General features: G+C 47.7%; 2 protein-coding genes across 3 annotated transcripts in view; both read left to right on the forward strand.

The window, feature by feature from the left end:
* The first annotated feature begins 569 nt into the window (after positions 1-569).
* Positions 570-9,491, forward strand: ALKBH6 (alkB homolog 6). Its single transcript, XM_063140323.1, has 7 exons — positions 570-617; positions 2,560-2,778; positions 3,922-3,990; positions 6,690-6,750; positions 7,214-7,365; positions 7,560-7,676; positions 8,496-9,491. Exons 2-7 carry the CDS (start codon positions 2,725-2,727, stop codon positions 8,766-8,768), a joined length of 726 nt encoding a protein of 241 aa, XP_062996393.1. The 5' UTR covers positions 570-617; positions 2,560-2,724; the 3' UTR covers positions 8,769-9,491.
* Positions 9,492-13,559: 4,068 nt separating this feature from the next.
* Positions 13,560-14,906, forward strand: part of SYNE4 (spectrin repeat containing nuclear envelope family member 4) — a 29,359-nt gene continuing 28,012 nt past the window's right edge. For both annotated transcript variants that reach the window (XR_010026084.1, XM_063140316.1), the window contains exon 1: positions 13,560-13,632. The gene's annotated coding sequence lies outside the window, so the exon portion shown is untranslated. The remainder of the gene's footprint in view (positions 13,633-14,906) is intronic.

Genomic DNA, 14,906 nt, shown 5'->3' on the forward strand with positions numbered 1-14,906 from the left:
ACCCTATGTGAAAGATACAGGAGCCCTGTCCTCCTTTTCATAGGGTCACCCTATGTTAAAGATCCAGGAGCCCTGTTCTCCTTTTCATGTGGTCACCCTATGTCAAAGATCCAGGAGCCCTGTCCTCCTTTTCATAGGGTCACCCTATGTTAAAGATCCAGGAGCCCTGTCCTTCTTTTCAAAGGGTCACCCTACGTTAAAGACACAGGAGCCCTGTCCTCCTTTTCAGAGGGCCACCCGAGGTAAGGCTTAGAAACCATCTAAGCTCATAGGGGTCACCTCCAAAAGAACCCAGGAGTCCAGTTTCCCAGCATGCTTTGCTCTGCCATAGCCAGCTTTCCTCAATGAGAACCCAGGAGTCCTAGTGCCACACCCTCTTCTCCACCTCTGTGCTCTGCTTCCCTCTACCGCTATAGATCTAGGGACCCCTACTCCCCCCCACCCCCACCAGCACCAAGCTCAGAAGCGATGCCCCGCCTCTGTGTTCCGCAGAGAGCTGATTGGTTCTCTTAGTTGAAGAAAGGCGGGACCTACACAGCTTGGTTTTCATTGGACAGAGGAGGCTGCCACTCAACGGGCCACCCGGAAATGTGTCGCCCTGCTCTCTGTTGGAATGAGTGAGTGAGCTTGGATTGCAATGGGAGGGGGAGGGGGCAGGTCAGGACGCCTGGGTTCTTTTTCTTGCCTTTGCCAAGCCTGGTGGGAGTCAGGACTCCTGGGTTCTTTTGGATCAGGGGAGAGGGAAAGCCAGGCCTCGAGACGTCTTGGGCTTGCAGTCTTTCCCCCTCCCCAATTTCCTCTCCTACATCCCCAACAGGCAGAAATTCAACAGGACAGCCTGCGATTCCAAATAGGGTTTTCACAGTGCCGTCAAGAGACACGTTTGTTTTGTGTGTTTTATTGAGGAATTTCTATGCTGCCCTTCAAGGCAGCCAACACGTGTCATAATAATGGTTAGTTATGGGGCGGATTAAATAATAACTGTAGGGTGACCATATGAAAAGGAGGACAGGGCTCCTGTATCTTTAACAGTTGCATGGAAAAGGAAATTTCAGCAGGTGTCATTTGTATGCATGTTGCACCTGGTGAAATTTCCTCTTCATCACAACAATTCAAGGTGCAGGAGCTATATTGTAGCTATACTGTGACCAGGTTTAAAAGAGGGCAGGGTACCTGCAGCTTTAACTGTGGTGATGAAGAGGAACTTTCACCAGGTTCTCCATATATCCAAATGACACCTGCTGAAATTCCCTTTTCAATGCAACTGTTAAAGATACAGGAGCCCTGTCCTCCTTTTCATATGGTCACCCTAAATAACTGAATATGAATAAATATAACAATACAAAAATAAAAACAAAACTGTTTTAAACCCCACCCCCAGGTAGAATCAGTATGTAAACAAATCAGATCTAGAAGTCCTTTAAAGGCGCGATCCTATACATGTTTAGACGGAGGGGAAAAACCTACAACTTTCAGCACTCAATGCTGGGGGTTGTAGGACTTTCCCACCCCACCCACCCCGTCTAAACAAGCATTGGAGTGCAGCCTAAAAAGCCGTTTAAAAGCCTGGGGGAATAAAAAGCTGTGTTCAAAGGAAACACAAAGCAAAACAAAAAGCCAGAACTGAGAGGTATCTCCATGTCAAAGAGCTTACAAACTTAAGGACAGACAATTTGGGAGAACCAACAGAAGAAGGTGGGGTTCAGAGTAGCAGTGGTTGGGTGTGAGCAAAGACCTCCAACCAGTTGCCGGGGAACATGGGTGGGAGGGAGCTGTTGCACCCAGGGCCGGTGCCAGACTATTTTGCACCCTAGGCAAGGTGAGCTACTTTCACCCCCACCCCCAAAAAAAATGCCAACTTTGATTTTTAAGAACACATGTTTCCTGGAAGAATTAAGAAGCACAAAACTTGAAACTGCTAAATTTATTTTAAAGTGCAAGAAATACATCGTGCCAATTATAGCAAACAAATTGGAAAGGAACATCTATGGGTCTAAAATGCATTATTTAATAGGAATATCACCTCCAAACCATCCCCCCAACTTACACGTGCACACACACGGACACACTCAGCATCACTCACTCCAAACAAACACACGCATGAACACATGCATTCACTCAAAGACCCCCTGCACCCCATTCACCCATACATTCTCTCTCTGTGTGTCTGTCTTCTGGGTGTGTTCTGGAAGTCCAAACGTGGAGCCGCCCCACCCCCACCCCAGCGTCCCTGCCTTCGCTTCGGCTGGGCGGGCACGGGGCGCCATCTCACCCGCCCAGGCCCAGCTGAATCCTCGGGCCGGGCCGGCTCACAGCCAACGCGCGTGAGTGCTGTGCTGTGTCCGGCGCCCCTCTTAGCTTGGCGCTCTAGGCGGCCGCCTGAGTGGCCTCTATGGTAGCACCGGCCTTGGTTGCACCATGTCCTACTTGTTCATCCCTGGCTGACGGCTGGTCAGCCACTGTGTGAACAGAGTGCTGGACTAGATGGACCCTTGGTCTGATCCAGCAGGCTCTTCCGATGTTCTTATATCTTTCTCTCACCAAACTGGCTTCCCCCAGGTATGTCCGAGTCCTTTCCCTAACACATTCCACTGTGATGTTGCCAGCTTTCCTGAGTGAGCAACAGGAAGTCCTCCTCCACCTGGGTCAGGCCCTGGATTTGTGATGGCTTGAGAAGAAACCGAGAAAGCTCCGCTTTGGTTTGTGATCGATCCAGATTCAGAGATGTCGGAGACGTGTGCTGGAATTCTGGCACTGGAGCCATTCCGCGTCGTGCAGGTACCATGTCGTCAGAGGAGTGATGGGTTGCTACAGGATTGTTTCGGGTTATGAGCTATTCGTTTTAAAAGCTGGGTATGCGATGAGTGAGCCATCCCATCAATTTTTCATGCTCACATTCACATATGCACGCACCAGAGCTAGAAGTGAAGTAAGCATGGTTTAATATAGAGATCAGGTTTAAACTTCTCTTTGTACTGCAGATTTGCTTCTGCCTTTTCAAAAGTGGTGGTTGTAGTAGTAATAATAGCAACAATAATATCCTGGTTATGCTTTTTATATTGTATTTTGTATTTGGGTTTTTAGATTGTTGGATGTTTTATTATGTTCTTAATGGTTTTAATTTTTGTGAACTGCCCAGAGAGCTTCGGCTATTGGGCAGTATAAAAATGTAATAAATAAATAAGTAAATAAATATGTTACCCTCTTTTCTATTTAAAAACATCCAAAGTGGTGACTTTATTGGCTGCTTTTTCCAAATTAAGTGGTAAAATATGTTTGCAAGGTCCGCATATATGTGTGGTACTGGTTAGACTGCTGTTTGCACCAGCACGTAATTTTAGATGTGGATTGTCCCGACTGGCAGACCGTATACTATATAGGATTGCCAACAGACCCAGAAGAAAATGCATTAGTTGGCTCTTGTGCCTTTAACAACGTCTTTGATGTGCAGAGATCAGGAGGTGAAACTTTTCACAAAATGGAGATAAAACATTATGCTACAGTGGCTAGCAGAAAAGTTAGCAAACAGTGTGAGTGTGTGTGTGTGTGTGTGTGTGTGTGTGAGAGAGAGAGAGAGAGAGAGAGAGAGAGAGAATTCTCAAACTGACTGGTGTAAGTATAGCTTAAATGAGACAATCAGGCCAAAACTCTTTAAAATGAAGGACATTGTGGTTTCTGTAGAGATGGAAATGAAGCATTGTTATATAAGTTGCTTTTGAGTTTGGGGGAAAACAGGCATTTTGTAGGTATTGCTCATTTTTCATGTTAAGTACCAGTGCCCTGACTATGACATGCAATGTTTAGATAATTCACATGGCAGCAGCTAGGAGCTGACGTTCTGCTTTTTTCGTGTTTAGGTCAGGGCCTACAACGCACGTTTTGTACTTTCAGCCTTTCCAAAATTCTCTCTTCTGTTTACAGTCTCCACCAGCTGCCTATTACATTCCAGATTTCATCACCGAGGCCGAGGAGGCATATCTTTTGCAACAGGTATTATGTGCGTTTATTTTAGCCTTCCTGGCATGTGTTAAGAAGCAACTTATTAGTTTAACCCAACATCCATCCAAACCCAGCATCCTGCTTTGGACAGTGAAGCTCAAAAGCAGGGCAAAATGGAAATGCTCACCCCCTGCCATGTCCCCCTAATATCTGCTGATCTGAAATACATTGCTTCTGAACACAGAAGCTCCATTCTTATGTATCGTGGCTGACAAACATTCTCCTGAATTCATCTAATGTGTGATTTTAAAAGTCGCTTAGCTACGAAGAAAGGTGAGTAAGGGGAGACATGATAGAAGTGTACACAATTATGGAGGAAGTGGAGGCATTTTTCTCCCTCTCTCATAAACCTAGAATCCAATGGGGTCATCCCAGGAAATTGATTAGTGGGAGATTCAGGACACATAAAAGGAAGGACTTCTTCACACAGCGCCTAGTTAAACGATGGAATTCACTTCCACAAGGTGTAGTGATGGCCACCAATCTGGATGACTTCCAAAGGGGCTTGGACAAATTCATGCAGGATAAAGCTATCAGTGGCTACTAGTCCTGATGGCATTATTATTATTATTATTATTATTATTATTATTATTATCATCATCATCATCATCATCATCATCATCATCATCATTTATATACCGCCCCATAGCCGAAGCTCTCTGGGCAGTTTACAAAAGTTAAAAACAGTAAACATTAAAAATATAAAAAATTTAAAACCATCAAAAATAACAGTATAAAAACATACAGTATCAGAATGTTAGACTAGATGGACGTGGTCCAGCATGGCTCTTCTTATGTTCTTAGTGTTTAGTGTTCACATCAGATGCCCACTGGTGAGTTTAAGTAAACTGATCTCCATCCATAGATCACTAGTGATCATGTAGAATAGGTAGAATGGTTTGCTCTTTATGTCTCCATCTCCTTCTCGACAGTAAGAACGTCAGAAGAGCCCTGAGGCTGGATCAGACCAAGGGTCCATCTAGTCCAGCACTCTGTCCTCGCAGTGGCCAGGCAGCTGTTGACTGGGAACCCACAAGCAACAGTACCCTCCCACCCATGTTCCCCAGCAACTGGTGTTCATAGGCATACTGCCTCTGATTCCAACTGGACATCAGGAAAAACTTCCTGACTGTTAGAACAATACGACAATGGAACCAGTTACCCAGGAAGGTGGTGGGCTCTCCCACACTGGAGGCATTCAAGAGGCAGCTGGTTAACCATTTGTCAGGGATGCTTTAGGGTGGATTCCTTAAAGCATCCCTGTCCTGGACGGGGTTGCACTATCCCTAAAAGATCGGGTCCGTAGTTTGGGGGTGCTCTTGGATCCAGAACTGTCACTTGAGGCACAGGTGAACTCAGTGGCAAAGAGCACCTTTTATCAGCTTAGGCTGATATACCAGCTGCGCCCTTATCTGGACAGAGATAGCCTAGCTACAGTTATCCATGCTCTGATAACCTCTCGTTTGGATTACTGCAATGCGTTATACGTGGGGCTGCCTTTGAAAACGGTCCGGAAACTTCAACAGGTACAAAACAGGGCAGCATGGTTACTAACAGGGACTGACCAGTGAGATCACGTTACGCCAGTCCTTTTCCAGCTTCATTGGCTGCCAGTCCAGGTCCGGGCCGATTCAAAGTGCTGGTATTAACATTTAAAGCCCTAAATGGCTTGGGGCCAGGCTATCTGAATGAACGCCTCCTCCCATATTTACCTGCTCAGACCCTAAGGTCATCCACAGGGGTCCTTCTCCGTGAGCCTCTGCCAAAGGAAATGAGGCAGGTGGCTACCAGGAGGAGGGCCTTCTCTGCTGTGGCACCCCAGCTGTGGAACGAGCTCCCCAGAGAGGTTCGCCTGGCGCCTACATTGTTTTCTTTCCGTCGCCAGCTGAAGACCTTTTCATTTTCTCAGTATTTTAACACCTAATTTAACTTAAATTTAAACTTTGCTGTTTTAATCTCATATTTTAACCTATATTAATTTTTGCTGTGTGGTTTTATTCTGGTCGTGCTTTTTATATTGTATTTTGTATTTGTGTTTTAAATTTGTTGGTTGTTTTTATGCTCTTCATGGTTTTAATTTTTGTGAACCGCCCAGAGAGCATCGGCTATTGGGCGGTATAAAAAATGTAATAAATAAATAAATACATAAATTCCTGCATTGAGCAGGGGGCTGGACTCGATGGCCTTAGAGGCCCCTTCCAACTCTACTAGTCTATGATTCTGTTCTATGATACTGGCAATGGTGTGATGGAGGGTATAAATCAGCCCTTCCCAATCTGGTGCCCTCCAGATCATCCTCTATGTTGCTTGGGGACAATGGGAGTTGTAGAACAAAGCTCCTGGAGATTTCAGGCTTGGCAAAGCGAACATCAATGTTCCTGTTTTAGAGAGAGGAAACTTGAGGTCATAAATACACATCTGGGTGATGCTTTGGAAGTGGGCTGGTTGCATTCAGCATCTGTCTGATGCTTACGGTGCTTCCAGGGGCGGCTTTTATAGCACTGTCATTCCGCCCCTTTCACGAAAGTTGACAGGCTGTCCAGACGGCGTCGACGTCTCCTCATGCCCCTCCAGTGTTTTCTTACTGCCTCTTCTGCAACTCAGAAAACCCTTCAAGGGGAAGCAGCGTGGAGCGGCTGCACAGGGCTCTGACGGTGCACAGATGAACGTCTTGTGTTTGTCATCTTCAGGTTTATGGTGCCCCCAAGCCAAAATGGACTCAGCTGTCTGGGAGGAGGCTGCAAAACTGGGGTAAGTGTGTGGCTCAGCGAGAGAGAGAGAGAGAAGGAGACAGATCATTTGTCTGTTGCACGTATGAGGACACAATATCGCTTAAGCTTTGTGCAGACTGCATGTGTTGACTGAAGACTTGGGACCCAGACTTTCTTTCTGTCTTCTTTTTTTCGTATTCTTGTTTAGTGTTTTCCTCCCAGCAAAGGGGGCTTGGAGGAGAAATCTGTTGTATGTCAGTGACTCTGAGCTCCTCTGAGCAAGTATAAAAACAGCGAAGAGGGTGTAGCAACTTAAACACTTAACAATTTTATTGTGGCGTCAGCTTTCCCAGGTGAGAGCCTCACAGGGGGAAATGGAGGCAAGACAGAGCCGTGTTTAGCGATGCCAGATGATCCATGTGGAATTGACCTGCCTGAGGGTTTCGTGTGTTCTGATGTATTTTAAATCCGTGGCTCTCTCCTCTTTCCTCGGCTTCCTGCAGGAGGACTGCCTCACGCGAAAGGGATGGTTCTGGAGAAATTGCCCTCCTGGCTTCAGGCCTACGCTGACAAAGTGTCCTCCCTCGGCGTCTTTGAAGGGAAGCTGGCGAATCATGTCCTGGTGAACGAATACCGGCCTGGAGAGGGCATCATGGTACCTTAGCCTGTCCGGGGAGTGGGGCTCATGCTCTGATATCGGGAACTCTGTGTGTGTGTGTGTGTGTGTGTGTGTGTGTGTGTGCACTTTTGATAGTCTTCTTCCCCCATCTATTCCTATCTCAACATTTGGGCAGCAGCGGGCCGCCTCTCTCTTTTCTCCGCCTGACGCCAGGTCCTGTTTGCTTGCAGCCTCACGAGGACGGCTGCCTGTACTTCCCCACTGTCACTACCATCAACTTGGGGTCTCACACCCTCCTTGACTTCTACCATCCCGTCAGCAGAGGGCAGCAAACGGAAGACGAAGAGGTGAATACGACAGAAAGGCAAAATCATTCTAATAATACTAATAATCTAGCCTTATAGAATCATAGAATCATAGAATAGCAGAGTTGGAAGGGCCATCGAGTCCAACCTCCTGCTCAATGCAGGAATCCACCCTAAAGCATACCTGACAGATGCTTGTCCAGCTGCCTCTTGAAGGCCTCTAGTGTGGGAGAGCCCACAACCTGCCTAGGTAACTGGTTCCATTGTCGTACTGCTCTAACAGTCAGGAAGTTTTTCCTGATGTCCAGCCGGAATCTGGCTTCCTAACTTGAGCCTGTTATTCCATGTCCTGCACTCTGGGAGGATCGAGAAGAGATCCTGGCCCTCCTCTGTGTGACAACCTTCTAAGTATTTGAAGAGTGCTATCACGTCTCCCCTCAATCTTCTCTTCTCCAGTCTAACCACGCCCAGTTCTTTCAGTCTCTCTTCACAGGGCTTATTCTGCTCCTTGGTGTTTAACAGCTTCTGGCAGTGATGACGATAGGGTCCCCACAGTTATCACTGGGGTGGGAAACTCATTTTTGGGGCTGGGGGAGTGCAAAGAAGGCCAGGTGATAACGAGTAGTATTTTTGTGTCTTTCTCAGATTTCTAAAGCCAGAAAAAAAAGTTCTAGGACTTTTTCCCTGGCTAAACAGGCATAGAATTGCATCCGTATTGAGTGCTTTTAATGGTGTTTTGATGTTAAGTTTAAATTCAGGTGTTCCTTATCCGTATTTCTGTAGCTGCCTTGAGGATTGTTTTTTGACGGAAAGGGGAGATTCGGAGTACAGGAACAATGAGGATGGCTTTGTCTTTTCCAGGAGTCCACCCCACGGACGGAGGAGCAGCGTCACTTCCAGTCCCTGCTGTTGAAGCCCCGCAGCCTCCTCGTCTTGCGGGAAGACATGTATGTCCGCTACCTTCACGGCATCCGCCCCGCCCCAGAGGACGCCGTTACAGAGAAAGTGGCTAACGCAGCCCTGTGTGGCTCTGCGCTCGGGGAGACGTTGCAGCGCGGGACCCGAGTTTCGCTCACTATCCGCCACGTCCCCAAAGTGCTGAAAACCACCATTGTTCTTGGAAGACGGAAGTGACGGGTTTTACTTTGTGGTGGGGGCGGGCGATGTGACGGAACACCCTTCCAGATTAAAAAATGAGCAAATCCTTGCATGTAGAACACTAGCATATCAGGAAGAAGGGTGTTAGCTTTGGCTTCTCTCTGACGTGGGGGATCATGGTTTCGTTTTGCATTTGGAAGAGGAATCTGAAACGGTACAGCCCAGGTTCTACTGTTTTGCTGTTGTGAAAAGGACGCCTAAGAGAGGGACTGTGATGGCATGGTTTGGGGGAGAGCAACCGCTGTGAACTGCAAATCTGCACAAAATATTTAAGATGGGAGAGACGAGAATAGTAAGCCCGGGAGACTAGGAAGAGCAGGCCTCTCTGGTGCGTCACATCTTCTGTCACCCTCAGCATACGGCATGGCCTGACAGAAGGAAAATGCGCTGGTGGTTGGAAATCACAGATTGTGTTCCCAGCAAAGCTAGAAAGCCAGGGCACCCGGCTCCCCTTCTCAGCAACGAGCTGTTTTCTGCATTTGATGCGAGAGCGGCGGACGTCTTTTGTAACACTGGAAAGCCCGGCGGCCTGGTTTGGACTTAGCTGCCTATTCAGCAGAGAGGAAGAACGTGGGCCCTCCAAGTGCGGCTGGATGGCATTTCCCCCTCAGCTCCAGCCAGCTTGCCCGTGGTGATGCATGATGGGAGCAACAGCCCTAGCAACATCTGGCCAAGACGTTCGTCATCCCTGCTCGACGGTATAGACCAACCTTCCTCAACCTGGGGCGCTCCAGATGTGTTGGACTGCAAAGCTGGCTGGGGCATTCTGGGAGTTGTAGTCCAACACATCTGGAGCGCCCCAGGTTGAGGAAGGCTGGTATAGACATTGGCTGGCCAGCCTGCAGACCTGGGAATCAGGACTCGCGGGTTCTTTCCCCCCAGCCCAGATGCCACTCTTAAGACACAGACGCTCCACGTTACTTGGGGCTCAAAAGGCCTCGTTCCGAATATGCCACATCTCTATTGGTGGCATGTTTGATTCGGAATTGCTCACGTTAACATCTGAACGTTCAAATAAAAGGGCAGTCAGACGTGTGCTAACGTCAGGAGTATCGGTGTGCACTTTTTGGAAAGATCTCACGATTCTGAAGCATCTCTTTGGGTTTCCCCAAGCTGCAAAATCAAGGCCAGATCTGCACCAAGCAGGATATAGCAGTGTGAAACCGGTATGAAAGCGGTATATGGTACGTGTCAATGGGCCCCAGCAGTTGTCAGTGCTCCTGCCTCTTAGATACTGCTTTCATACCACTTTCATAGTGCTACATCCTGCTTGGTGTTGATCTTGCCCAAGTCTCAGTGGTAAATTATTTATTTTTATTTATTTATTTAAGGATTTTTATGCCGCCATTCAGCCAAAAAAGGCTCTCACGGCGGCTTACAAAAGTATTTCTTGACAGTCCCTGCCCACAGACATGTAAAAGACATAACACAAAAGGAAAGGGGATTGGGAGGGAGGAGGAGGGGGAAAAGGAAAGCAAATTCAGGCACTACAATCTTAGTTGCAAAGTTCAGCAGTGACAGTTGGTAGGAGGAGGAAGGGGGCTCTCAGCTGGAGCTGGACCCAGGCACGATGGAGAGGTGCCTGGCTGCTGCTTCCTCCCCCACTGGTGGCCTTTGCAGAGACAGTTGGTAGCAGGAGGGAGGGGGCTCTCAGCTGGAGCTGGACCTAGGCATGATGGAGAGGTGCCTGGCTGCTGCTTCCTCCCTCACTGGTGGCCTCTGCAGATTAGGGTTAGGGTTAATCCTCGGGTTAGGGTTGAGGAGGCAAAGCTCCCCAGGCGTGAACTGGAGCTACGGAAGGTGGTTAGGGTTGGAGTCCTAGCATGGGGAATGCTGTATTCTATCCGATTGTTCAACATACAATGAACAAACAGAGAACTGTTTCTACCTGGATTGTTCTCTCATCTTCAAAACGAAGATGTCCCATTTCAAGATGAAGGGTCTTTTGTGTCATTTGGACAACAAGACCATTATTATTATTATTATTATCATTTATTTATATAGCACCATCAATGTACATGGTGCTGTACAGAGTAAAACAGTAAATAGCAAGACCCTGCCGCATAGGCTTACAATCTAATAAAATCATAGTAAAACAATAAGGAGGGGAAGAGAATGCAAACAGGTACAGGGTAGGGTAAGCAGGCACAGGGTAGGGAAAAACTAACAGTAGAAAGTAACAGTAGAAGTCTGCACAACATCAAGTTTTAAAAACAAGACCACTTTTAGGACTGCAAAACGTGCAACGTAACAACATCAGAAGAGCCCTGAGGCTGGATCAGACCGAGGGTCCATCTAGTCCAGCACTCTGTTCACACAGGGGCCAAACAGCTGTCGACCAGGGACCCACAAGCAGCACCCTCCCACCCATGTTCCCCAGCAACTTGGAGGGACACAGTTTGTGGAAATTTGTGGGGTGAACTGTCAGAAATATTACGATGCAGGTTGACATTGCTTGGTGCTGGAAACAACTTGATTCTGTCCTGGTAAACCTTCCTATGTCTATTACACCAATAATATCCAAAAAATTTGCTCTATATTAGCTTTCGCTGCAAATATCTATATGACATACTTCTTTATGCTGTTACCCTTGTAATGAGCTGCCCCGTGAAGCAATAAAGCGTACGTGCATGTCTTCTGCTGGCACTGTCAACAGCTTCTACAGCTGGGCTGTGGCTTAAATTAAGCCTCAGGGGGTGGAGGCCCTTTGAAATATTTGCAAATGAAGAATGCACATTGAGCAGCATGAGACTTCTGGAGGGGGGTGGTGTCCATAGAGTATTGTGTCCAGTTCTGGGCTCCACAATTCAAGAAGGACGCAGACAGGCTGGAGCGTGTTCAGAGGAGGGCAACCAGGATGATCAGGGGTCTGGAAACAAAGCCCTATGAAGAGAGACTGAAAGAACTGGGCATGTTTAGCCTGGAGAAGAGAAGATGGAAGTGAGACATGATAGCACTCTTCAAAGACTTGAAAGGTTGTCACACAGAGGAGGGCCAGGATCTCTTCTCGATCCTCCCAGAGTGCAGGACACGGAATAACGGGCTCAAGTTACAGGAAGCCAGATTCCACCTGGACATCAGAAAAAACTTCCTGTTAGAGCAGTACGACAATGGAACCAGTTACCTAGGGTGACCATATGAAAAGGAGGACAGGGCTCCTGTATCTTTAACAGTTGCACAGAAAATGGAATTTCAGCAGGTGTCATTTGTATGCCTGCAGCACCTGGTGAAGTTTCCTCTTCATCACAACAGTTAAAGCTGCCCTGACTAGTATGACCATATACAAAAGAAGGCAGGGCACCTGCAGCTTTAACTGTTGTGATGAAGAAGAAATTTCACCAGGTTCTCCATATATACGAATGACCCCTGCTGAAATTCCCTTTTCAATATAACTGTTAAAGATACAGGAGCCCTGTCCTCCTTTTCATATGGTCACCCTACAGTTACATAGAGGGGTTGTGGGCTCTCCCTCACTAGAGGCCTTCTAGAGGCAGCTGGACAACCATCTGTCAAGTATGCTTTAAGGTGGATTCCTGCACTTAGCAGGGGGTTGGACTGGATGGCCTTATAGGACCCTTCCAACTCTACTATTCTATGATTCTATGGTGTGGAAATGGCTTGCAGGCAGTACACCTGTTCACAGCCTACCTAATTTTCCACTGGCATTGAGCTGGGCAGAGGGCATAGTCCAGGGCTAGAACACTTGCTTTGTACACAGGAGTTCCCAGGTTCAGCCTTGGCTATCTCCAGTGAAAAGAATTGGCTCGCAGGTGCTAAAAAGGTTCTCTGCTCAAAACCATGGAGAGCCATTGCTAGAACTATTGCCAGTTGGAGCGTTGGGCTTGATAGAACAATGCTCTAACCAGTGGGCCTGTTCAGACACCACGCTAAGCCACCATGGTTAGGAAAAATGCTGTTCACATGACACACTAAGCCATCCTAGTTAGCTCAAAAGGCTTAACCCTGGCTTAGCGGGTTGTCTCTACAGTGCCATTAGAAGATAGCATCACCTAACCCACTCTGGGTGTGCTACCGTTGCTGATAGCACCCTGGGCCTTTCTGTAGAACTCCGCTGTTCAAATCCAGGTCCTTTTGGTTGCATCTTTGCAGTTCAAGGAACATAAATCAAAGGAACAACTAGCAAAAACAGTCGTGGGAGGAGTTTCCTTCCCGAATTAAATACCGAATTAAATACCATCATTTTGTTGTGAATCAGCAGCAGCAGCATTGTAAAAGCCCTGTGGTTCTGTAAGGGTTAATGCCATGGGTCCAGATCCTGCAGTCCTTGTTTGCATGGCAGAAGGGTGTGTCTCTGTGTGTGTGTGTGTTTTATTTTTTGCATTTAGTTGCAAGGGAGAAGCACCTGGTTTGTCTGAGGGCGAGCGCATTGATGGGCTGGGCTTTTTCCTGGTTACAGTTGGAGAATCAAGTTACCTGACAACCCTCCCTGAGCCTGGTTTCTCTTTGTCCCAGGTATCTGCAGAGAGCTGCTCACCTGCTTTGGGAGCAGGGAGAAACACGGGCAAAGATTATGGGGCTGCCTTTTTCAATCCTTTGCCTGCAGTCCGCCCCTGTTCCTTCCGTCAAGGTGTGAGATCGGGAGAAGGAGGAGATAGATGATGCCCTTCGCCGTGTCTGCTGGGCGTGCGCCTGTTGCCAGCTTGCTGCAGCTGATGTGGCGATTGCACTAGGGCGCCTGTTTAATGATTGACAGGCAGGAGACATGCAAAAGGTCAGGCTGTGGTGCAAAGGATTCCTGCTTCTAAGCTTCAGGCAGACACTGGATTTTGATCTGGTGGGATCGCAAAGCCGAATGAAATCAGCGAGCTGGTCCTTTCAGGTAAGTTGTAAATCACCCCTGCCACACCTGCTTTCCAATGCAGGTGATTTGCCTCCGATGTGAAGTAGATCCTGGTTTGTGGACCCTCAGCTGAGAATGAGCTGTCCTAACATTTGACAGTGTTTTGATTTGATTGGCAGGAAGCCACAGGCTGAATTGGTAGATTACTCGATGTGAACTTTATTAATTAGCGGAGGCCCGTTTTAACTGATGGGGCTGTGACTTTTAAAAGCATGTATGGTGAGGCTCTTTTGGTTTCCAGCCATTTACAATAAGAGGGCACGAAAAAGACATATTAAAGGTGGCATTTTAGCAAGCACTGGCAAATCTTGTTCGTTACGTTCCGAGTTCTCTCACATCTTGGAAAAGGCACCGCTACCCACGTTTTCACTCAAATCCCCGAAAAGAGAAAATGGTGTGATTACTCAAGTGATAAATGAAATGCACTCTGTGCATGCTCAAAAGCTAACTCATTATTGCACTCAGTAGGCCAGTGCTGCAGAAAGACATTCCCGAGCCGTGTTAACTGCCCATATGTAGAGCTCCGGGTAGGTCTGGAGAAACAGTCCAATTCCAAACCAGACCCATTTCTGCTGCGTGAAAACCCGCAACGACCGGAAGCCCTTCTGGCTACAGAGGAGTTTGGCCCGAGCCAGTTTTGAAAACTGCGTATGTGGTGGTGTGAAAGGCAGTCCAAGTATCTTCAGGCCTGGGAAACTGTAATGTCTTCTCCATTTACCCAAACAAGGGTGGCTGACCTATTTGGAATCGTACAGGGTGTTCCTGAAGGCGTGGCACTTTCCCTGCTACAGTGGTGGCGTTATGGGAGGGATGAATCCCATAACCTGGAGGCCAAACAGCAGCTGCTGGGATTAGGGAAGAGAGTCATGAAAGTAGTCATGAAAGAAGTCTTAAGTGCAGGATGCGACCGAGGAACACCAAATGGTTCAAGGTGTGTAGGGGAAGGGATTTCTTGCCTCCCTCTCTCACAACACAGCGTCACAGCATCCAGTAGGTTCAGGATGGACCAATAAAGCTATTCACACACGTGCAATGTGCTTGTGGAACTCACTACCCCAAGAGGAAGCTGCGTCGTACTGAGTCAGACCATAGTCAGCCTCCCCCAAGCCTGGTGGCCTCCAGATGTGTTGGATTCCAACTCCCATCGCCTCCAGCCTGGCTTGGGGATGATGGGGATTGTATTCCAACACATCTGGACAGCACCAGGGTGGGGGAAGTTGGTCTACACTAACTGGCAACAGCTTTTCAGGGGG

The sequence above is a fragment of the Elgaria multicarinata genome, chromosome 13, assembly GCF_023053635.1.
Source record: "Elgaria multicarinata webbii isolate HBS135686 ecotype San Diego chromosome 13, rElgMul1.1.pri, whole genome shotgun sequence".
In the NCBI taxonomy this organism is placed as follows: Eukaryota; Metazoa; Chordata; class Lepidosauria; order Squamata; family Anguidae; genus Elgaria; species Elgaria multicarinata.